Raw genomic sequence first — 25,659 nt, forward strand, 5'->3', positions numbered from 1 at the left:
ATGATAGTATTAAAAGGTGGATTGTTTTAGGTAGGACACCACTGAAGGCCTAGGTGTAAAATTCACAGCGCGCCACTGTTTAGATGTATTCTTGTGCTGTCTAAGCAACCAAGTAGTGTTAAACGGTCTTGGGAGCAAACAAAGATCAAATATAAAAACATCTTTCAAACTGGTAAGTAGGCTTACTCGCAAATCTTAGGACAACAAGTATGAGGCTTTAGTGCTTTAATCTGTCTCTGTATTTGGGTGATATCAGTATACAAATGGCTTTGAAATTGCTTGCAGCCAACAGGAAAAAAAAATGAATCAAGGAAGACTGGAGGGGGCTCTCCTCCACAGGACTACATTCCTGCTGTGGAGCTGGCCCTCTCCAATAATTAGGGTCACCCCTTGATGGAAGGAGTGGATGGAGGTGTATCATCAGACCCTGGTGGAACTGGTCGCTCCCAACAAGGAAAATTTGTACTGGGTATGTTTCAATGTTAAAATACTGGGTTGGTTATAAAACATAATTATTGTGGGACTAAGTAGTACAATGTATTTACTCTCTCTGCAGTTGATGGGGAGACATTGCTGCTGCTGTCACCACCCACTTACATACTATCCCATAGAGAGGAACTCTTGACAGTGAAAGCAACCTTGTCATACACGTGGTTGCTAATCATGTATTAAATAGACAATTTACATTTCTTAATTTTCTCAGGTGGAAGCCCTAGATGACAAAGAGTGTCTGTATGCTCAGAGAGAGCATTGCGGGTACACTTTAGACTTAACAATTTTATCCAGCTTTCAATTTGCCCATCTTAACAAAGATGGTGAGTATAGACACCTGGCTCTAAATGTTTGTTCTTAAATGACTTCCTAATGCTGGTGGTCTGCACATGGGACAAATAACTGCTTCAAGTGCTCTCTATCCAAAATGAATCAATTGCTTCCATTGCTATGATGTTATTCTTACAGGAACAGGGAAATCTTCCTCTCCCTGAGTCATGGCCTCCACCTCTAGAGTTCATTTGTATGCAACTTGGAATAGAAATGCTTTACTGTCTGGTATATTGTTGCATAAAGAGCAACTACATCCGGCATATGGAGAAGATGGTTGGAAAAAAATGCCAAGAGGCAATGCAAGGCGCTGTGTGTTGACACATTTCTATAAAAGCCAGTATTGACCTTTTCACCAGTTTGTGTGGGAGAGTAGATCAGATGGCAATGTTGAGGTAGACAGTGCCCCCTAGTGGCTCTATTAGCAACTTCTCAGTACACGTGGGGGTAATAATACATTGGCTTATGTTAATATTGAATAATTTTTAATATAAACAACCAAATCTATATTAACACAGTAAAGTGACAGCTTAAAATTAATCTTCTGTAGTAAGTAGGCAATCCTATAACAATAAATGAAGATGTTGAGGCAAAAGTAGTAAAGGCAATTAAGGTATAAGTTTAATATTTTTGAAAAGAATGCATATACAAAGAACAAAGACTTCAGACAAAGCATTTGGTTTTGCACCAAAAACAACAACAGGTATATCGATAATTATACTCATTTGGGCTGGACATCCAACCAACTCTAAAGCCACCAGTGGAGGAAAAACAAAACAAAAACAAAAAAAAAAAACTTGAAATCATCCAATCACAAATTATCTTTACCAAACAGTCTCTTTGCCATTGGAGGTTTTTAAAATGACTCAACCAATGAGATTTTTCTTTGTGTAAGTGGTAGGCAAGAGTTTAGATGAGTTCAGGCCAGTAGATGTAAAAGGAGTGAAAGTAACCTTTTAAAATATATATATATATATATATATATATATATATATATATATAAAATAATAATAAAAAACACAAAAAGAATAAAAAAAAAAAGATTTTGGTAAAAACATCTGGAGCCTACATCAAACATTGTACGCCAGCTTACATTATTATTACATCTGTTAAAACCTATCAATCATCAGGACAGACCGAGGCTCAGCTACATGCAGCACTGTACAGTTGGAATGGGTACACCACAATGTAATTTGCACTGCAGGTTCACAGCCTGGATGAGCACTAAGGAAGGCACCGAATTCTGACGTGGCACAGAATTCTGGTGTGTCAATTTATATAAAAAAATGATAGTCTAAAATGGTACTGGAAATATGGCTGCTGGCGCAAACCATCCAACATCGTTTCAGACGGATGCCCCCCGTTGTACCCGTTCCAATTGTAAAGATTACAGCACAGCTCCAACGGTGTTCCGTTTCCTCTCCCTTGGTCCCTGGCAACGAGTGGGGAACACACCCACTTGTTCCGCTAACACTGTTAAAAAGTTCCCTGCTTTGAAAAGACCAATTCCTGCAGCCCCCGTTGCTAGTGGACGCCTTTAGAGCTTCGGTGGAGAGCACATTTCAGAAAGGGACTGTGCGCTGTGGACCATTGCAGATCTAAGGAGGGCCGGACAGTTCACAGCAACTCGGGGAAAAAAATAAAATAATAATAATAACCTCTGTTGCGTCTTTTTTGGGGGACTAAAGCCGCATTTGTGCCGAATCGCCCGGTCCGTTTGGATCTGCAAGTCCCACAGCGGCCCGGCTCTGAAACTGTGGAACAGAGTTCTCAGAGTGTTGTGGAGGGAAGCGGTGTTGGCAAACACACAGAAAACACTACACTGTTAGCACTTCAGGTAGTGCTGAAATGGAGAAAGAAAGGGGACTGGGCAATGAGTGTGCTTGTCACCAGAGGTGGTGGGGGTGGGGGCAGCAGCATGTGTGGATGTTAATCAAGCAGCTGTGGGAGGGGGGATCTAGAATAATTCTTCAAACTGGCCAACAACTACGAAGCAGTCAGCCATCTAGGAGTAAAGAGACCACAACACAGACACCATTTAGGTCTATGTATCAAAGCTCACAGGTTTGAGTTGTACGTGTACAAGTAGCAGGTGTTAGTACCCGGCACGCTTCCACAGACAGCCCGTGAGCCGGGTTAGTTCGATCTTCTGTCCCAAACTCAGACGATTCTCGTGAGAGCAGAGTTGTTTTTTGTTGTTGTGTCTTTATTATTTATTCTTTTTTTTTGTTTTTTTTAATCTCTCTCTAATCTCGGTCTTCGCTGAGGACATTGCTGTCAACCAGCCTTAGCAGAGTGAGGGAAAAGGATGGGGGGGTAGTTTGTGGGAGGGGTGTATGTATATCTGTGTGTGTTGTGTGTGTGTGTGTGTGTGTGTGTGTGTGTGTGTGTGTTTTGTGTGTGCACTTTAAGGGTGGGGCAGAGGCCACTCATAGCAGCACACATTTGCGTTTCTTCTTGGGCTCTGGGGGCTCCAGGGCAGCCAATATCGCCTCATCAAACACATTTTTTAGGCCTTTCTGTGGACACAAACACACAAACACACAGGCTCAATGATTGGACAACATACACACCAGGGGTTAAACAAAAGGGGGCTAAGGGGCAAATTAACAACAGCATGAATTACTGAGAGGGTGGCAACAAGAGATAGTCATAACCAAAGAAAAACATTTACAGTGGGAGGGTTGAAAACCTGAGTAAGCGCATCAAGGGTCAAAGTAAAAAACGTGGAGGTTTCAGACAGGCAGAGACATCAAATCAAAAGGCAAGCCAAACAAGAAAGTGGAGGAACACGGGAACGTGGGTCAAAAAGACACCGTCCACACACATGTAAAGACTAGGTTATAAAATACACCCACCCCCGTGTAAAGGAAGAAGAGGAAAAACAGAAGAAGGAGCCACACTCACACCAACAGGGTCGTGCACACACGCAACCACAACCTTAGGCGTTAGTGTGTGTGGGTCAGGAGTGTTGGGTTGTTGATGCGGCTACTCTTCCTGTTTTCCCCTAGAGAGGAGCAGGCTGGAGCCTCACCCCCGTCTCCGTCATGTGAGCACTGCTGTATGCGGGGAAGCACTAAGCTCCCCGTGCGTGACTCCACACACGAGGCCAACACAAAGCACCACTTTAACCAGCGGCGGAGGACGAGGAAAAAGAAGAGAGAACCAGAGGATTTATAGCAAGTTCATAGGTCCTTTATTAGTCAATTCCACAGATAATTTCACACAATTATAGAAGCTTTATTTATTTATCTTATTATTATCTGTACGTTCAAAGAGCAGGCTGAGCGCTGCGGTGCATGGCACCTTGAGAGTCCCGTAGAGAGAGAAAGCGAAGTCAATCAAATCAAGACACCATAATTTATATGAATGCCATCGTTCTTTAAAGAGCCCTTCTATAAAATATTACAAATATGTAGTCAATACAGCTCAGGAGGTGCCAATATCGCCATTATTGTACTAAACAGAAGAGCATCTTTAGTAGGTTTCTATCACGCCAACGCAACTATACAGTCTACATACTACTTTGGTACTTAACAGCCCTGTAAGTAGTCATTGTCAGGCCTGGCCTGTTGTTTCAAACATAGAAAAAATACATTTACATTAGAGATAGAGGCTCTCAATAGTTAGTGATCCAAGTTAAATACTCTTGAGCCACCAGCTCGGCCACCGACATCTCTTAAATAAAGATGGGAAAAGACCAAAGGAAACAATGACTGCATTCTCCATCCTTCAAGAGGCTACACCACACACGTGGCCACTCTGGCCAGTTTAGTAAAGTAGTGTATGGTGTGACAGAGTGGTGACTTGATAGATCTATGACGTAAAATCAAGAAGGAACGACGCCGGGTGGACGCAGTAAGTACATTACACGATTATGAAAGATTATGGTTAAAAATCCTTAAGGTGCAGAAAGATTCAGATTTGGCACAGAAGACAGAGTGAGAAGCCACGTCCTGAGCCATAATGCACCCTCGGTGTAACAGAACCAGTAGATGACGGGAAGTGAAGACAGGAAATGAGGTTACAAGATTAGCACTGTTTGGTTGAGATGGAAATGAGCATAGATGTTTTAAAAACCCGAGCAGATAATGAGGAAAGACAAAACAGTAGACAAAGCAAGAGTGGAGAAGGAGAGGGGAAGGTGAATAACTAGAAGGGAGAGGATGGTAAGTACGAGGAGCAAGAGCGTTGGCAGAGGGGAGACATTAAAATATACAGCATTTCCTCTTTCTCTGCGTCTCTGGCGGCTCTAGGGCGGCTAGGATAGCTTCATCAAAAACATTCTTCAGCCCTCTCTACAACGACAGAGGGGAAGGGAGAGAGAGAACAACAGCAAGGTTAGCACAGTGCCAGCAGAGAGAGCAGGGGAGGAGCAGAGAGAACAGTGTCTATGTAAAGAGGAGTAGGCAGGAGAGAGAGAAAGTGTGGGCGTCGGAAGACGTGGATTAAGAGATGCCATTAGGAAATGGCCGTAACTTCCCGACGGGCTGAAATAGAGGTGTGGACAGGGCAGGAAACAGGATATTGCATCAGCAGCTGAGCAACAACTCCACCAGGGCAAGAGAGAGAGGAAGGAAGGAGCATAGAGAGAGAAAACGGGGGGAGGGTGGAGGCTATGACCGCGCTCCATCGAGACTATTGTTCTGTCCCAAAGTCTGGGGCCTTTTCAGCCAGATTCACAGGTCTCATGTTTCCTCCCCCACCTGAGGTGCCAACAGTCAGTGTCGGAAGCCGATCCCAGAACAACGCTCAGAAAGTGCACTACCGCCTGCCTCGGTTGGCTTTTTGGTACAATGAATGAGAAAGACACCCAGAAAATGGTTCCTGTATTCGTCAATGCAGTCTGGTTCCACATACTGGAGTGCACAGTGTAATGCATGGCGCCCACCTTGGCCTCCTTTGTGGTTCCAGAATGTTTCAGAGAGCACATTCCTACAACTTAAACAGCATTACTGGAGTCTAAATGACCAACCAGGTGGCTGAAACCACAGATGAGCAGCATGCAAGATCAGCTGTTGTGCAAAGGCTAGAGAAAATGTGGACAAGCTCCCCCCTTTCCTCCACTTTCTTGCTTCATACCGATTAACACTGTAAAGTGAGCGTGCGTGCACAGCGTGTTTTACCTGCGTGAGGGCCGAACACTCCACATACTTCACGGCCTTGAGGTCCCTCGCCAGCTTCTCCGCAGTCTCAGGGGTGATGGGCTTCTGCTTGTTCTTGGCCAGCTTCTCTATAGTAGACGGGTCGTCCCGCAGGTCAATCTGGGTCCCTACCAGCAGGAAGGGGGTCTTCGGACAGTGGTGAGTTATCTCCGGTACCCACTGCAGATGATACAAACGGCTTATAGCAACGCTAGATCTAGAGGGCAAGTAAAGAAGGCATAGAGCGCAGTGTGGAGAAACACATACCTTTTCTTTGACGTTCTCGAAGGAAGATGGGGACACAACGGAGAAGCAGACAAGGAAGACGTCGGTCTGGGGATAACTCAGAGGTCGTAACCTGTCGTAGTCCTCCTGACCTGAAGAAACGCACACATACACGCATTTCATAAGAACAAACTAGCCGGTGATGGACAAACCAAAGGAACACTGCAATATAAAAGGAGAAACATTAACAACCCTTGTGTCTGTTTCCAAATGGTAGTTCATAAAACACATTTAAAGAACAGATCTGTGTTCTTGGTCTTTCCGGTCAGTTATTAGAAAGACTGTAAAAGATTACTTCAAGCTACTTCACAAGAACTCAAGTACAGACATTACGGGCACAATGCACTGCGTGGGCCAGCATGAGGACATACCTGCAGTGTCAAACAAGCCGAGGGTGTAGGGCTCACCCCCAATCATTACAGTAACAGCATAGTTATCGAACACCTGTGGCACAAAAACAAGGCGGTTATTGTACTTGTCACACACATTACTCAACTAGATAACTAAAATAGTCTCAGGTGAACACGCTTACCGTAGGGACGTATTCGGAGGGGAACTTATTTGTGGTGTAGGAAATGAGCAGACAGGTTTTACCCACTGCTCCATCCCCTACTACAACACATTTGATGGTCTGCATAGCTGTGTTCTTGAGCCCTCACTACTCATTCAAGATCTAGAAGAAACGAGAGATAGAAGGGACATCAAAACATTTACATTAATAGAAAAACTTTTTTGAATTAGCCAATGTTACTTGTTCTTATTGTAGGCTTTGCTGACACTTATTTTAAGTTGCTTTGGCAAAAGTATATGTTAAATGACAATGTAATTTAGTGATTAGCAGGGAAGGAGAGCGGGGTTGAAAACAGCTCCACATTGTGTGCAATACACAAGCTTGAATTAGTTTGGTCTTTGTGACTAATGCAATGACTTAATTACAACTTAGTCAATGGCTGTACAAAAAAAAAGACTTGTTGAGAAATAATTCACAGGTATTTGAAACTATGTTAAGGGGGTTTATGAAGCAGTATGAGGCCAAACAAGTATTTAAAAAAAGTAAAGTCTTTCCGTTACAAAGGAATAGAGTCTTCACAAAGTCTTTAGAGTCTTCATCGAAAGCAAGGCCCAGCAGATCTAAAATGAACATGTGACCTGAGGACCAGTGAATCAAGAAAACACTTATGGATCAGAAAAGCTGCTTGGAACATTCAAAGCCATCTTAGAACATCAGACCCAAGTTATTAAAAGTACAATCAAAAAATGCTGAGCACACTGTGGCATTAAGAGTAGCATGTTCCAAAGCATTTTTAAAATTACATTAATCAAAGTCTTGTTAACAGATTAGGTAAATATTAAAGGGGACCTCTTATGAAAAACTCACTTTTTTTTAGTGCTTGTGCACATACATATGGGTCTCTGATGGGCCTACTAACACACAAACTGTGAAATAAGACAACACAGTCAGTTTTTTGTGGGCAGCCTTTGTCAAAAAACATGTCCTGAAACACCTCGTTCAGATTTTTGTACCCTTTGTACTTGAAATTCCTGAAGGAGGAATTAATACCAACTATCTGTGAAGAAACTGCAGACGACAGAAACATTAAGCATTTAAAAAAATAAAAATGTTTTTAAGTATGCAGCAGGTTGACGGTAGACTGCTGCGCACCATCTGCTGTGCACCATCTGCTGTGTTTCTCCAAACAAAATCAACAAAATAGTGTGTTTTATTTTAGATGTATATATTTTATTTGCTGAGTTTACATGAAAAAAAAATCCTGCGTCCGAGAGTCCAGAGCATCTCGATGCGGTGTCCATGTCTCCCACAAGTTTGGAGCACGTCAACGAAAGTCGGCACTAACTATTATATATATTTTAGATGTAATGAGTGCAGATTCAGCAACTTGCTTATTTCTCACCTCAAAATTGTTCAGATACAGATTTTGGTGGACTGATAAGGTGTATTCAGTGATTTACGCCCGGAAGTCATGTTCAAACACCATTGGCTCCCAGAACCTGGAACCTGTGCTTAAACCGTATTTGCTCAGAGAACTCGGGGCCTCTGGGGGGTGGCTCCTCCCATTAAAAAAAAACAGCCAGTTTTGGAACAGTATTGTATATGTGGGTGGATGGTACACAGGTATGTTAGAATGGCTAGAACGCATAATCGGAGTGGTATTTTCAGCAAAAACATGTTTTGGGGACCTCAGAGACCTATATTAACTTGTGTAAAAAGGAGTATGATGGGTCCCCTTGAAGACATTTCTGTTTCCCATGCTAACGCTTGATAAATTTACCCTACAAGCTGTAGTGTTTTTTCACAATTTAACTTTTTCAATAAGCGACCGACAGGAAAATAACGTTTGACTTGTGTAATGAAACCAATGAGGTGCTTCAAGTCCTTTACACAAGGCACATGTAATATTATACACGAACGCACGCACACATCGACTTCACTGAGCACTTTATTACTAGGATAATTAACCATTAACTGACAGGAATTTTGAGCAAAAAAATACTTTCAGTTAAAACAATTTTATATATTAAATAAATTCTCATTATAAAAAGAGTTTGTTGCATTGTAAAGGAAAAATAGGCTATACAATATTTTTCTTAACAAAACAAGTAACGAAACAAAAATGCTAGAATTATAATAAACTGTTTTGAATTAATTAATGGTGTGTGACTGGATTATATTATTTAAAGTAATGCGATTGTTTTTCCCAGACTTAGTTGTGTGCACCCTTGAGTAAAAATCAAAAAATGCGATTCCTCTATATGTTTTAACGAATGCTAACGTCCAAATTGAGTACTCGAGTACTCATGCCCATCCCTAATGTAGTCAACAACTGAGAATATTGCCATTATCACGATAACTTTTTTTTACTAAAAATTATACTGGTATTATCGTGAACGATACGGCATACCGCTAGACACAGACCTTTTCCATTCTAAATAGTACATAATCTTGTCTGATAAATGTTAATTATCGGTTGACAAGGTCGGCTATTGGTCAGAGAAATTCTAAATAAGCATCCCTATTAGGAACACTGGGTAGGACATCCCCTTGCTCTCAAAACAGCCCAGGGACAGGGACTTACTGGCATGGATTCCACAAGATGTTGGTAACATTCCTTTGCCTATTTGTCTGGTCCATGTTGACAGGATTGCATCAGGCAATTCCTGAAGATTTGTCAGCTGCACATTCATGCTGCGAATCTCCCCTTCTATCACATCCCAAAGGTGTTCTATTGGATACAGATCCAGTGACTGGGAGAACATTGAACTTATTGTCATGTTTATGAAACCAGTTTCAGACAACCTTTGCTTTGTGCCATGGTGCATTATCATGCAGGAAGTAGCCATTAGAAGATGGGTAAATTGTGGCCATGAAGGGATGCACATGGTCAGTATCAATACTCAAATAGGCTGTGGCATTCAAGCCATGATTGATTGGTATTAATGGGCCCAAAGTGGTCCAAGAAAGAATTCCCCACACCATTACACCCCCGCCACCAGCCTGGACTGTTGACGCAAGGCAGGTTGGCTCCATGGATTCATGCTGTTGGCGCCAATTTCTGATCCTGCCATTTGTGTGCCTCAGCAGAAATTGAGATTCATCAGACCAGGCTATGTTTTTACAATCTTCAACTGTCCAGTTTTGGTGAGCCTGTACCCACTGCAGCCTCAGCTTTCTGTTCTTGGCTGACAGACGTGGAACCCGATGTGGTCTTTGACTGTTGTAGCCCATCCACCTCAAGGTTCAGCGTGTTGTGCATTCTGAAATGTTTTTCTGCTCACTACAATTCTACAGAGTGGTTATCCGAGTAACCGTAGCCTTTCCATCAGCTCGAACCAGTGTGGCCATTCTCTGTTTACCTCTCTCATCAACAAGGCGATTCCATCCGCAGAACTTCCGCTCGCTGCATGTTTTGTTTTTCGTACCATTTTAAGTAAACTCTAAGAGACTGTTGTGTGAAAGTCCCAAGAGATTAGCAGTTACAGAAATACTAAAACCAACCCCCGTCTGGCATTTTTTACCCCCCATTCAGATGGTTGATGTGAACATTAACTGAAGCTGCTGACCTGTATCTGCATGATTCACTCATTGCACTGTTGCCACATGATTGGCTGATTAGATAATTGCATTAATTAGCTGGTGTACAGGTGTTCCTAATAAAGTGTTTCCGTTATCCGGTAATTGCCGATTTTTGACCAAGAAAATCTGGTCCGACATATTGAAATATCTCTGGTCATAATGTCTGGTGAAAATAATTCCCTAAGCACAATTAGAATTGGTGCTGGATGGATAATTTAAACTAAAAAAAAGTTCTGACCCATAGCAGATGGTAAATATTCATTGTGTAAAATATGTCAACGTGACGTCCCGATGAAGGACGGACAACACCACAAACTTTATTATTTACTTAGAACTACTTGCCATATTTATTTTGTTTTTGATTTGATCAAAATGTTATTTTAGTGAAATGTTAAATAAAGCGGCTGCAATTGTTACTTATTGTTCACGAATGGAAATTATTTGATTAAGTAGTAATATTTATTTATTTTAAATGGCGTAAATACTGATATTTTGTTATTTTGGATATTCAGTAAAAAAATATCTATCATTCTCTATATAGCCTGCTTATCAATTGTTTTTAATCTCAATAAACACAAATAATATTTGACCGGAATCTCTTCCATTTTCCTGGGAAATTGCAATCTTCCAGGACAAGTTGACCGGCACCAATTTTTTCTAACAGAAACTCTGAAGTGTATATAGCACATAATATAGCATCGCGCGCCCCTTCCTGGCAAAAACACCATCAGGGCCTTTTCGATACAGGTTCATTATGTTTTTACTCAGGAAGCATCACGCCTGGTGTGCATGGTGAATGAAATATAACGAACCTAGGGGCTGTACATTATTTAAAATCATGACAATATGACATTATGCAACATACAAATTGCAATGACTGCGATAGGAGTAATAACAACATTGTCAGTCACTGTACCTTCCACATACTGCATGCAAATCAAGTTATCTAATCAGATGGTGCCTTTTAACATTTGACGTAAACAAAATAGAATGACCAGAGACGGACAGAAGGCACGTTGAAAGAGTTGACAAGGAAACAAACCAAACAATAAATAGTGCAATATTTTAGAAAGGAAAGCACATGTATGAAGCAATGGTTGACAGCTATATTTAACATTGTGTTTCTATCAGACAGAGTGGAAGTTAGTTAAAGGTTTTGGTTTACGTAACTCTATGCTGCTCCATAGCCATAACTAACGACAAACAACAAATGTCCTGAAATGTATGTGGTTCTCAGATATCATTCCAATAGGTCATGGATAGTATCGTGGTCACCAAGAAGGACAGAAACCATCTAATTTCACGCCTAGGAAAGGCATTATCCTAAATCCTATAGGTAGAGCAAATTTTCAATTTATGTGACATAACCCTTTGTAGCTCTGGGCGATAGGGCCAAAAATGTTATGGCGATAGGTTTTTTTTTTTTAAATATTGATCAATGTCAATTATTATCACGATATATATTTAATAATAATAATGCTCAATTCACAGTTTTAAGTATATTCATGGCTTTAGGTGAAACACTGAATACAATAAATAAATATGTAAACAAAAAAAGAGTGAAATAAATATTATATGCATTCGATTATATAATAAATCTCATAAATGTATCATCGCTAACATGAAAGATATTATCGTAAAATGTATCAAGATCGTTTTATCGCCCAGCCCTAACTAACCCTTTGCTTCCTATCTTTCTTCTGTTGTGCTATCAATCTCCCCTCTCTCTGCCAAAGATTATAGCAGGTTGCTGCAGCTTCACAAGCTGGAGCATAACATAATTTATTTAGTGCTGCTGCACAGAAACATTGAACCTCGAAGCTACCCTTAGACAACAGAGTGTGCATACAAATATGTCCATAAAACTAAATTACTGCAGGTCAGTTACCTTAAATGGTGCTTTGATCAACTTAAAAATGCATCTTGAATTCATTAAACAGCATTGATATTGAGGGTTGTTTCCAACAGGCAATTCCATGTGATGTAAATGTCAACATAGCCTCGGAAAGAACAGTTGATGAAAAAATAATTAGTGATAAAATTAAAAAAAAATTTTTTTTGTAAATGATCACTAATAGCCACCACCAGAATGCACCAAATGTCAAATAGCACAATATGCATCAAGCCATACGCCACGATCTTAGAGCCATCCATTCTTGCCACCTGACACAAACTGTCCTGTCCAGGCAGGTATGTTTATGACGAGCTCACCATCACAATAAACTGGGTCTATGTTGACCAATGTCAGTCTGTCCTCTACCGGTTGAAATATGTCTGCATTAAGCCTCTGCAGAGCTCTGCAGCACTGAGGTGGGGAGTCAAGGCAATGCGAGAAAGAGGGGAATTACAAGTGGGAGGGACAGAACGGCAGAGGCAAAAAAGGTAGGAGTGACAACGGCAGGAGGAGAGGAAAGGCCTAGAGGATAAATGCAACAGAAGTGACTAGTCAAAACTAAGTATGGGCCATTTATATATCCATTTTTAACAAAATATTGACCCATAATCTACAGTGACATACAATTATTTCAGGCGACAGTAACAAATAACTTCCATTTAAAAAATGCAATACCATTATAGTTGCAGATACCAATTCTTGCTACATCTTTTCCTGCAAGTATGCAGCATCAGAAACGTGCATTTGCTCCCATTGATATGCTCTAACTGTCCAACTGTGTACACAAACACACACTGGAATAAATGCACAACTTACAAAGAAACTAACAAAGGGATGTGAAAATTCCTACAAAATAGGATTGCTATTTTTAATTGGCCTACATCAATTCAAATGTGCAACTTCCGTGAACCCCTATTGGTTAAAGCGAAGAGATAATCCATCCAAAAACTTGTTTTCCTGTTATACTAGAGGTCATACAAGAGGTAATGTATCCCATCAACTAAAGAACAATTATGTGCAGAACTGAATACTCCCATGTTGACAGCCCCTCTCTAATCCTGTGGGCATTCCACTGTTTGAGTTCTACAAATCAGATATAATCAGGCACAGCTGAAGTTGCCAAGCTGTGCACATCGTAGCTCAGGTTTAATGACTAATACAGTGGTACCGTGACTTACGACTGCATCTACTCACGACTAATCCAAGATACGAGTAGCGATAGTGGCGAAAATTTGTATCGACTTGCGACCAACTGCTCCAAGATACAACCGTGGAAATTTGCAGTTGGCGCATCGGTGGCCAGTCAGCAGTCAGTCAGAGGGCGACCTACATTGTGTGTGCACGTAGTTCGTGGCTTATCAATATTTTTTTCATATTTACTGTGTTTGTGCTGTGTATTTTGTTTATTTTCACAATTCATGATGAGTCCTAAGAAGAAGGATGATGGGAAAAAGAAAAAGGCAATGACTCCCATTGAAACTAAGAAGGAAATGCTCAAAAATATGAGCGTGGTGTATATGGGAAAAATTGCTTCGACATACGACTGTTTTAACATACGAACGTTCTTATAGAATGAATTACAGTCGTAAGTCGAGGTACCACTGTATATTCCATTTTAAAAGGAGTGACAATTTCAAATCTTAAAATGTGGCTTTTCTGTGTAATATCACACAAATGGCTAATTTGCATTTGACCAGAATTTTGGTTTGTTTTGTACACCAAGGTTTTGGGGTGGAGGAAAAAATAATCTCCCTCTAAAGATTCTGACAGATTAACAGTGTTCTTTAAAGACATGTGACACCGGGATCGTATTTTCCATTGTCTTACTGACGGCAGTGCTTTATTTATTGAAACGCTAAGCAAATTCTGGCTTTGAAAAACCACAAACATTGTTTAAAACTAGGCTGTCTGTGTCTTGTTTATCTACTCATCACATGTGGGGGGCTTTCAGCCAATGGAAAACACTAAGCAAGTTAGATTAAGTGAGAATCACAAATCTTTTTGATTAGAAGAGAAATTACGATTCTGTCATGGGTCTTAGGGACACATACACACAGAATCGGACTTGTATTCATATATTTAAAATGTTGTACTGCACATATCGACATATGTCAATTTGCTCATTGAATGAGTACCATTTAGGAGAGTGCTTTGTAGCAGGATTTAAAAAATGGTTATGGACATTTAGCATTTATTTTGAGCTGCACAGATACCTACAGCAGAGTCAGACTTATTTTTACTAATTATGTAGTTAAACGCATCACAATGCAGCTGGCTATAGTTATTAGAAACCCGTTTGGCTCCAGTACATTCCGCAACACACAGCGGAATGCTACTGTCAAATGGGGCTGGTGTGAGCTAAACATATGTTGGCAAAAACACTAGCCAGCCGTGTAGTTGTGTATTCGCTACAGTTGTAAGCAGAGGCTTTACGCATTGCACTTAGTGGTCCTAAAAGAACAATTATCCTAATAAAATGTAACACTTGGTTTGATGCAGCAAGATCTGGATGAAGGTCTGGAGCAAGGTCTTGGATCAATGAGATCACAAAGAGAGATGGAGATTCTAAAAAATGACTAATCACGGAGCCCTACACATATAGTGAACCGAACGTTCTGCACACCTTTTGTCCCAGAATGCGAACAACAGATACACAGATGTGGGACGTTTCTTTTACGTGATAATTTCTGCAAAGACAATTGTAAACATCTGGAACGATTCCAACTGAAGTGTACACATCGGTGACAGAGCCTGGCTGAGGCTGAAACAATCAATCAGATTTTAGCCCGGCCATTTGTGCTTGTTTATAGGCCAGCCTGAACTCTCTATAGCGGGCCAACTTTAAGTCCAGCCATGAAAGCAGCTCGATAGCCACATACAAACACACAGCTTGTAATTTGAAATGTAGCCCAAGTGTGAATATTTTCGACTCGTCTTCATGGGCCAACCGTTGATATAAGCTATAGAAGCTGTGCGTGGCTTCCGAATAGTATATGCATCACAAAGCTCTAGGCTGGGGGGGAAACAAGTGGAACCAGACTCGCAAGCCAAAAGTCTGAGGTCAGTTCCTCTGGTTGGTAAATAAAACACTCGTCCAGACTACGATGACGATAGCCTCGATACAAATCACAAGTTGGGGATGAAACACGGTTTCCTATCACTCTCTGCGATGTTTACTACCCTCGGAATAGTTTAAGAATAAAAAGCAACAACAATAGAAACTGCTACAGAAACACCCCGCCTCGCTAACACCCACCAGCTTAGCTTTGACCAGCCCGTCTGATCGATTCGGCCGACATCCAGGCCACTCTTTCTCGCTCTCGAAAACACCCCAATTTTACACACGGTGACCCATTTATAAGCATTTGCCTGAACTAGGAATGAACGCCACTCATGTGAATTAAATATTTGAAATGTGTACGCCACCGCAGAGCATCGAAACCTTCTGTACCCCCAGTCGTAGGGCCGTGGTTTGGCTTTCAACCGGCTAACGTTAAGATCGCACCGTTGACGGTGTTTCTCTTCCTCTTTAAACCGTTGACGTTAGATGCAACCAGTTCGGCCCGTAATCATTCCGAATGCATTGCTGTTATACCCTCGCCGAAGCCATAAACGTACAGTGTAGAATCGTATGCAGAGTGGCGGGGCACAAGTCTGCGTACTAACCGGTAGTTTGGTAGCTCGTAGCCTATTTAGCTTCGGCTAGTTCGCTTGTTGGGCTAACGCTAGCGGATGCGGTGGCCAGATGATGGACAAACCAATCGGTATAATAATGGTGTAAACAGAATCCAAACCATATAGTGTGACGGCGATAATTCCACCCGTAAAAACGACTGTACTCTAAAATGTAAGAATATCCCAAATATTACAGATTGGCGGCCCGTACCGTCTCTTCTGGCTGCGTCTGTCGGCCGGGCGTTGGCAGGTCCGCACTAGGGGCTTCCCAGGCAGCGGAACAGGGGCAAGTTGCGTAGCACGTCAGATGTTCGTCAGTTGTACCGAGGTCCTCTGTGCACAGCGTCGCTGCACATCGCGTCGCAATTCTAGATCAAATACGTTTTGAGCATTTTCACGCAGATTGCATTTCAATCAATTCATAGTGTAGTCTAGCTGTCCCAATACGATTACATTAGGAGTGCCAAGAATACTTAAATCACAATATAAAGTATGCAAGTCGTTTGATATGCTTCAATTGTTTCCACTTCTCCCATAATCGTTATGATTCCAGTATTTGTATCTACATGTTTTTAACTATGCTGGACAATTCCACACAATGCCCTGCGTTCTCCAAGGAAGGACTACTTCTCCTATTTTGAAACGTTAATTATTTTCTCTTGTACTTTGTGTGTTGTAGTGTGGTGCTGTGTGACGATTAAAGATCGTTCTTCTGTGGGTCAAGCTTGGCATTTGACCTAGATATCAACGATGCAGTGCAGGTTTCTGCCACGAGATGGAGCTGAAAAGAAATTGTACTTACCAATGAAATGAATCCCACCAGGCAGATTTTAAAGAGGACCTATTGTTTTTGCTTGTGTTCTGTCATATATAATGTTACAAGGTCGGATTTAAATATAAGACCTGGACAAAGAGTCGAATAATGAGGGAACCTAATGACAGTAATTGCTGTGAACAAAACAATCTGCTTCCACATTGTGTCGATTACGCACATTTTAGTATTTTTAGAGTTCATAGAGCTGATTGTGTGTAATCACCGGGTGTCATGACATTTCACTGCATATATGTATGATCGTTTGTATATATGACAAATAATCTCTTGAACTTGAACTAAACGAATGCTGCCCACTGTTCCTGGCTGCCCCCCTGGAGGAAGGACAAGCCAGGATGGGTCAAATGCAGAGGCTTGATTTCACCAGCCACCATCCAAAGCATGTGCATGTGTGTGTGTGTGTGTGTATGCATGTGTTGTACTGTGGTGTGTTGCGTGACAATTAAAGATTCTTCTTCTAAATACGACACCCGGAAGCCGTGCGCAAACGCCGTTGCCTCAGAACCCAGAACTTGTGCTCAAATCCCATTGGCTCACAGAACTAGGGGCCCTGGAAGGGTGACTCCTCCCACAGGAAACAGCCGTTTTGGAAGAAGAGGATTACAGAGGCATGTTAGAATGGCTGGAATACATAATCTGAGTGGTATTTTGCCAAAATACAATGAAACAGAGTTTGGAAATAAAAGGATTTTATTTTTTGGAAAACGCCCCAAAAACGGAAAGAAAGAAAAAATTGCCTTATTTGTTTCATACAAAGAAAAACATTTCTCAACACCAATTCCAAAAACAAAACTGTCTATAAAAATGTGATCCGAACGTCCACTTCGGAATCCCCCTAGTTAGCTTGCCACGCTCTGCAGTAAGGTGATGTTGTCTCCTTTCAACATGATCCGCCCTAAGAAAAAAAAACATTGGAGAAAGAAAGAAAAGCCAAAGATGAGACACTGCACACAAGTTAGCCCGAGAGGTTGATATAGATAAAATGGGGATATTTTGGATACATAAATTAGTTACTTTTAGTTCTTAAAAAAAATACGGTCTATCCAAAATAATTTCAGACCCATCTCTAAACTCCCATTTTTGAGTAAGGTACTAGAGTCAATTTCCAACAACTGCTGTAGTTTTTAAATGTGAATCAATTAATTGAAAATTTTCAATCCAGGTTTCGCACACACCAGAGCACAGAATCAGGTAACTAATGACCTTCATTTGCAGGTGACTGCTCCAGCCTCATTCTCTTAGGCCTCAGACACTGTCAACAACAAAATCATCTCAACCTTCTGAGACAGTGGGTTGGTATTTCCGCAACTCTATTGGCACAGCTATCTCTGATTTAAGAAATTTCACTGTATCCAAAGGCAACTCATCTTCCACTCCGGCTCAGGTTTCATGTGGGGTCCTGCAGGGTCAAATTATTGGTCTGCTTCTTTTCTACATTGACATGCTCCTGCTGGGAGCATTTCCTTTCACTCCTATGCAGCCAACACAGTTACACCTGTTTCGCACTGAAGACGAGCGAGCAAAGTGAATGCGAAATTGCTGAATATGATATGTAGCGCTGGCTTCGCATTGACGGCCAATCACCACTCACAAGACAGCTAATCAGAATTGTCTGTGATGACAGTGGAAAAAGAGCGTGCAGCTGGACTAGTAAAAGGTGTTTTGGGGCGGGACACCACCACTCAAAGAGACACTGCGAGCGATTTCGCTCACAGTAGGTCAAGACAGGCTCACTGAAATTAATTACTTTTTATTTATTTATTACTTTTATTCCATTTGTGTTGCTCGCGTCACTGGCAATGAGGAACCGGCGCAAACCCCCCCCACTCAAACCAAATGACCAGGCTGGCCTTTGTACACACTGGATGGTGCAGGTCCCTCCAAATGAACGAAAATATTACTCTGTCCCCCCCACCCGTTGGCAGGGTGGTGCAGTGCATTGCACTGTTGCCTCACAGCAAGAAGGTCCTGGGTTCGATTCCCGCCTGGGGCGCTGTTGGCACCGTGCTCCGGCGGGTTATCTCCCAAATAGGAGCCTTTCTGTGTGGAGTTTGCATGTTCTCCCCGTGCTCACATGGGGTTTCCTCCACCTCACGTCAGTAAGGACCCCGCTCAAAAACATGCACCCATCATCGTCTGACCAACGATGGACATTTATCACATGGTCCCCGGGCGCGTCCACGTATGCTGCCCACTGCTCCTGGCTGTGCCCCCGGAGGAAGGACAAGCCAGGATGGGTTAAATGCAGAGGCCTCATTTCACCGGCCACCATCAAAGCATGTGCGTGTGTGTGTGCAAGCATGTGTTGTAGTGTGGTGTGTTGCGTGACGAATAAAGACTGTTTCTTCTTCTTTCTGTTTCTTCTTCCTCAACTAGCATCATTAGCCTGAAACCCGATCAACTATCCGCCTAAATCAGATCGCATATCAAAAATCTTGGAGTAACTTTTGACAGTGCCGTAAAATTCAACAAACTAGCTCAGTAGTGAAATCCAGTTTCTTTAAACTCATCAACATCTGCAAAATTAGGTGATTATCTATCTGGTTTCCTTGCATCTAGATTACGGCAATGCATAGTATTTTGACACCAATCAAGCCTCAAACCACCATTTGCAGCTGTTGCAAAATGCTGTGGCTAGACTCTTGTGTAGATGCAAAAAAACAATACCACATCACCCATCCTAGCATTTCTGCACTTGCTTCCTATTCATTTAGAATACATTTTAAAATTCTATTAGCTTTTAAGTCTCTGCACAGTCTTTCCCCTTGCATACATTTCACTGCATATATGTATGAAAGTATGTATATGTATGTGACGAATTTGAATCTTGCTACATCTCTGAAGTGTTTAACCCCCCCACAGCACTGTCAGACCTCTCAGGTCGATGGCAAGGGGCTCCTAAATATCCCACGGTGTAAGAAGAAACCTTTGTGATTATAGATCATTTTAGGTCTAGAGTTGTTGTTAGAGCCACATTAACAAAAAAAAATATTTCTGCAAGAGCCAAATTTCTGAAACATCCCTTGTAGCGTGGAAGCCGTGGTTTAAGTTAAGCACGGTAATATAATTGAATTAATAATAAAATTGCCAGTGGAAAGCAGGTGATCAGCCATTGATCACTCAGTCAACAGATCATTGAGCACTACCAGGAAAGTCTCTATAGATGCGCTCTTGAAGCAGTCCTAGGTTGATGTGTCTATTATAAAGCCCCATTCCCACATTGAATCCGTAACATTGCTGGATATAAAAAAAAATGTCCAGCAAAGGCAGTGGATTGTCATTCCCACATTGGCCTCCGTTACGGACAAGTTCTGTATGGAGTCTGTTCCCACTTAGATCACTGTTACGGATACATTACATAATGAACACAGGGGTGTCTAATAACACACGAGACTAGGCAACAGAATCGATTTTTAGACGAGTGCTTCATTTCCCGTCTCCCCCCTCCTCCCAGACGAACTTGGTTCCCTCCGCTGACGGAGAGGGGACAGAGGCCCCATGCCTGAAGCCAATAATCCTAACCCAATCTCATTAAATCAGTGTGATCATTTTCAACCTGTCCTACACTCTCTCCCTGTGGCCCACTCCCTCTAGCTGCGCGCTTCAGTGTGGCCAACGGGCAAGCAAAGCGCTTGTGCCCGATGCCAGCACACAGTCACACTGCTAACTGTGAACTGAGTGGAATTTTTAAGAAGAAAAATAATAAAATTGAAGAATATAAAGACCTGTCTCCATAGAGACCAGATTAGTTTCATTTTCTTGTCTTTGCAGCCGAGCGTCATGGATCAGACTCGCCATTTTTCCCCAAATGTTTTTTTTCCCTTCCACTCCCGAAAACCAACATATCTAACATTTGTACAAAATACATATGTAAAAACCCACTATTTCTGCTTTATTTGGATTCAGCTTCACCCCTTCCTTACTGCAATGTTACTGCTTCCATTCCCATATACTTCCATTCACAGCTGTACCGGCAATTTCCCGGAAATGATACTAGGCCGAGTGGGAAATTTACGGAACATCGAAACCGGCTCCCTTTCCCACATGACGCCAATATGGGACATTGCCAGTAGATTTACAGCCTTCAGTGCATGTGGGGAAAGGGGCTATAGGTTGATGTGTCTAATCGGAAATTCAGTTTTAAATACTGCAGACAATGTTCAGACAATTTATTGAAATCTGAAAATGTTATTCTATTACACTGCGACATTTGTTTGACATTTGCTCTATAACATAACATTCATAAAATTAATTTCAAGTCAAATACTTTAGAGTTGTGTTTATTTTAGTTTATTGTAATGACTTTTTTAAACATTGTTTCATTGTTGTGATTTATGTGTTGTTTTCGGTAGCATCTTACTGTCGTCTGCACTTTCTGCTCTACAGTCCCGTACGGCGACTTTAAAAGGGGCAGGTGCACACAAAAATAAAGAAAAGGTCTAGGCATACGGCGCAGCGCGACGGAGTGCAGACCATGGGGATGGACGCCCTGTCGGGGCGCCGGTGATCTGCACTCCGCTGTGCACACATGCTCTAAAAGCAAATCTTGTGATTATAATACCGGTACTCCTCACTTAAGGACCTACCTGTTTAATGATCGTTTGGACTTAAAGCAGCTCTCTGACCAGTCTGTATTGTGCGCTGCGTACAATACCGCGGCGTCTCAGCATCAAGCATCTCACGGCGCATCACCCTTTATATATAATATACACTCTACACATCTCATCACCATTCTCAGTCTCGTTCCCACAGTCTGTCAGTATTCACTACACTAGCGTTCTCAATGCCCACGCCCCCTTACCATGAAATAACAAAGGCGCGCGCGCGCGCGCACGCACACGCACACACACACACACACACACACACACACATTTTCATTATAAAAACCACCAGGAAATTATCTTTAAAATCAGTACTTTTCCAATACTAAAACGATCCAGACTTGTCAAATCACAATGTGGTCACAGTCATCTAACCCCAACTCCAAAGGGTACATTACCAGTAGCACCGAAAAAAGCTAATTTTGTTGCTTTACATCACACAAAAGCTATTCTTTTTCAGGTTCCATTTCAGCACAGTTAAAACACAAACACTCCACCTAATGTATTAGTTTTACATGTGTTAGACTGGATGTCATACTTTTATGCAACAGTCCATCCAACAATAAGAGACATCTATCTATAAAATCGGTGTGGATTTTGCTACTGACTGGGGCACTAATGACCTTCTTGGTAATATATATTATCAATTTAAATATGTTAACCATTGAGAATTTTAATTAGGCATGGGCAGGCCTAAAGAGTAGTCATTACCTTATTTCAACAGCAAGGCCTCTAGAATCAAATTCAAGTGCTTATCGGCTTAAGATTATCTGTTTCATTGTTATTCATATTATTTACTTTTAAAGTGATGAGATTACCAATTTGGCTTTTAATTTCAAAGATCCTGTCACTGAAAAACCCCTATGCCATCATACAACGTTACTTCCAATTAAATACAAACTGATGCGATTGCTGCTGAGGAGGATCAGCAAGATGTCACTGTGCTCTTACCAAGGGGCTTTCTGTTTTTGGTCTTCATGTGGACTTCCTCAGAGTCATCCAGAACCAGGTTCATGTACTCATCAAAGCCCTGCAGCGGGGAGGGAAGGAAAAACTTTGGTCACCCTCTATACAGGTACAAGTTAGATTTATGCACTAAATATGCGCAAAATTCTGTTTAATTTATTTGTCACCTTGCTGAGATGTAGCTCGTTTAAGCATTAAATGGGATTAACTATGTTTTAATCCTTAACCTCTATGTATAGTTTATCTTCCAAATGTACAGGAAGAATACTGGTACCTGAAAGTGGCACGTGTGCAAGAATACAGAGAGAGCAAATACAATGTAGAGAGCCGAAGCATTGATTCATCTTAATCATTTATAAAAAAGATAATAATAATAAACTGTGAAAGAAACTGAAAACTCACAATAATGCAGCCCTCTATCCGCATGTTCACCTGTTCATACAACCACACCTGGATCCGAGAACGCTGTATTGGGGGGGGCAGAGAATCCATCAAATGATGACCACTTAAGTACTTGACCAATTTTAGAGGCGGATTATGACATCATACTTACATTTTGTAGGTATCTGAAGATAAGGTTCTGATACAGAGGGTTAAGAAAAAGCAACAGCTGTTTGCTAAAGATACAATAAATGCAACATAAAAACACAATAAATAAAACCTGTTGTATAACATAAGCCCGTTTAAACGTTTTAGTAGTTGGTCTCAAACATAAATGCGCCAAATTGTCGAATTTGTGAGAGTATATCTACAGATTGTAAACGTCTAAAGATGCAAACCTGCACATCCCCCTATTGTAGACAGTGTTAATTGCTGATAAGGTTTGTTTGCTTATTTTTGTGTTTCACTGTATATTGTTTTTGTTATTATCAGTTCTATTGTATATTGTCACATTTTATTTTTGCATTACTTCACTGTAAGTGTTTTTCCTACTTATTATTAGTCTATTGTTTTGATGTGAAACGCCGCAATTTCTCTCTGGGGATTATCAGCATAATCAGCATTATCAACATTCATTACATCTCTATGAAAGCATAGAGATGTAATGAATGTTGCCGTGCTGCTGTTTACCCAATTGACGAATAACCCGTGACGAGTTTTATTTTAGTCTTTGATGCTAAACTACGCGCATACTTCCACACAGCATAAATACTATTCTCCCGGTCATTAAATTATTTTTTACCGCGTAAGTACAGATTATAGTTTCGCTCCATTTCTCTCGCAGACGAACGAATGAATGATGCTACTAGCTAGCGTTAGCTTAGCTTCCTTTGTCGCCACGCCGCATGGCCGGTCTTATGCCAAGAAAGGATACGATCGGCTGCACCATAACCTTCTGGACCTTTTGACCTTGCCCCCTGTACGCCATTCTCGAGGTCGAACGCGGTTTGTTATAAAATAAACAAAGTTTTGCACGGTCTTTCCGAGTCGTCTTCAACGCAGTGTTCACGACGGAGCCGCCGGAGATTCGCTGCGATGGCGGGCTTCCTTCCTTCCCTCCTTCCGCGTGTTCAGAATGAATGCCGGTCAACTGTCTCCGTGTGGACGACAGCGCCCCTATCCGGTGGGAGGTTAATTCAGCGTAAATAGGGGTCCAGCCCGCAGCTCTTGGAGGAGGCGTCCCTTCCTTTTGTGTCCGCACTGCATGATCCAGGAACGGACATGTTTATTAAAATCCCGCTCTTGAGGGACATTTGAATTAAACGACACAAGAGGAACATTCAGTGACGTAAGTGCGCAGTGCCTGGAAAAACACGATACTTAATTTAAAGTAAACATGTGTTTATTTATAGACAATTCATTTCTAAAACATGACATTTACGTAAAAAAAACAAAATAAAAACAGTGTTCCTCCGCCCAGACCGCGACCGCAACCGGTTTTCCTCAGTGCTCATTGACGGCGCTGAAGTGAGCAGCCCCATTCACAGCGCCTGTTTTCATGGTGCATTCAAATTCCTCGGAATTTTTATGCTTTGTACTTCGTTACTTTTTTCTACACGCAGATAATCTAAAACCATGTCTAGATCTCTACTCATTCATAGCTGTCAAAGGACTAGACTAGATTCTAATAAAATGGCCATATTTCATTTCTAACACAGTTTCTGATTTGTGAAGGTCATTTTCTATTTGTGAAAACAGGAACAATGTGGATTTTACTGCATTTTCTCCACACTGTCCCCTCACCCCTCAGCCCCGAGCGGCCATCCATGTAGCCAAGTGCACACCGAACACTAGGTGTGGATTAGGTGGGATTGGACGGGGATTGGGGATGCAACTGTTCCCCATCAACGGGGAATTCCCAGTAAGCATGGGTCATAAGCTCGTGTTGATTAAGTCACTATAATCACGATAATCAGGTGTCAGCACCCCACCCCCCGCGCAGAGAAGCCATGCAGCGGGAGCAAAGGCTGACAGCCGCCTCCCGCACCCCAACCCACACCGGCAAGAAGCCTCCAAGGGGCCCCGGAAGGCATATACATACATACATACATACATACATACTGTGGTGTGTGGATGGGAGGGTTTGAGCAGCCACATCTGATGCTCACTGGTTGGGCTAATGAGCAGCAGGTTTTAAAAACCCCAGCCAGACAAACACTCAGGAGAGGAGCCCCGTCATGACATGTTCCATCTACTCTTGGATAATTCCACCTAGCCGCCTTTCTATGATAAACTGGTGTCTACAACCAATCGTCGTTTGTGTCTGTGCTGGAGGGCTCTGAAAACACCTACATGGTAGGCCGCACTACCGTTCCAAAATAGAGTTGTGTGTGCGTGTGTGTGTGTGTGTGCGCGTGTGTCTGTGTGTGTGTGTGATACAGTATGTGCATTGTGAAGGCTGTGGATTTTGACAGATTCTGACTGAAAAAGCAGGAGCATTAAAAACAGAGTTTACTTTGTCAGAAGCATACAACAGGCATCAAAAGGTTGAACAGGTAAAGGGTGCAGGCAGTCAAAAAGCAAAAAAAAAATCTTGCCTAGTTCAAAACTGCAGGCAGGAAGATTGAGGCATAAGAAAAGGGTTGCAACCCTATGACTAGAAGACACCATACACAGTGTGGCAAATGAGCAGGCTACTGTGCAGGTCTACGGTATAACATGTTTGGATCATGGGGACCATGGTCCCAGGTCAGGTAATTGGCAAAGGTAGGAACACAATGAGGACAACTGATGGACAGGAGAAGAGCAGGATCTGAAATGATGGCAGATGTTAGTAGACAGATAAACAATTTAAATGTAATGTTTTTTCAATCAAATGTAGATAATTGTGACAAATTATTGACTGAAAGTTTTTCATAAAATTGTCTTTATATATAGATCAAATGAAAAACAAGCATACTAATGGC

The 25,659-nt window shown here is 41.8% G+C and overlaps 2 protein-coding genes across 5 annotated transcripts; both read right to left on the reverse strand.

Annotated features, from left to right (window-relative positions):
• Nucleotides 1-1,418: 1,418 nt before the first annotated feature.
• Nucleotides 1,419-16,182, reverse strand: cdc42 (cell division cycle 42). 4 transcript variants are annotated; one of them, XM_080000561.1, is made up of 6 exons: nt 16,125-16,182; nt 6,784-6,924; nt 6,623-6,695; nt 6,234-6,343; nt 5,949-6,146; nt 1,419-3,341 (listed from the first exon to the last, which is right to left on the reverse strand). In XM_080000561.1, exons 2-6 carry the CDS (start codon nt 6,886-6,888, stop codon nt 3,252-3,254), a joined length of 576 nt encoding a protein of 191 aa, XP_079856687.1. In that variant the 5' UTR covers nt 6,889-6,924; nt 16,125-16,182; the 3' UTR covers nt 1,419-3,251. The 4 variants fall into 4 exon arrangements, with proteins under 4 accessions (XP_079856687.1, XP_079856689.1, XP_079856688.1 ...); XM_080000563.1 differs by having other exon boundaries at nt 16,108-16,126; XM_080000562.1 differs by lacking the exon at nt 16,125-16,182 and adding an exon at nt 15,905-16,027.
• Nucleotides 16,183-17,423: 1,241 nt separating this feature from the next.
• snrpe (small nuclear ribonucleoprotein polypeptide E) lies at nt 17,424-23,814 on the reverse strand. The gene is made up of 5 exons (XM_080000939.1): nt 23,628-23,814; nt 22,866-22,892; nt 22,715-22,777; nt 22,298-22,376; nt 17,424-17,640 (listed from the first exon to the last, which is right to left on the reverse strand). Exons 1-5 carry the CDS (start codon nt 23,679-23,681, stop codon nt 17,585-17,587), a joined length of 279 nt encoding a protein of 92 aa, XP_079857065.1. The 5' UTR covers nt 23,682-23,814; the 3' UTR covers nt 17,424-17,584.
• Nucleotides 23,815-25,659: the final 1,845 nt, after the last annotated feature.

This window comes from Zeus faber, assembly GCF_960531495.2.
Source record: "Zeus faber genome assembly, chromosome: 5".
Lineage (NCBI taxonomy): Eukaryota > Metazoa > Chordata > Actinopteri > Zeiformes > Zeidae > Zeus > Zeus faber.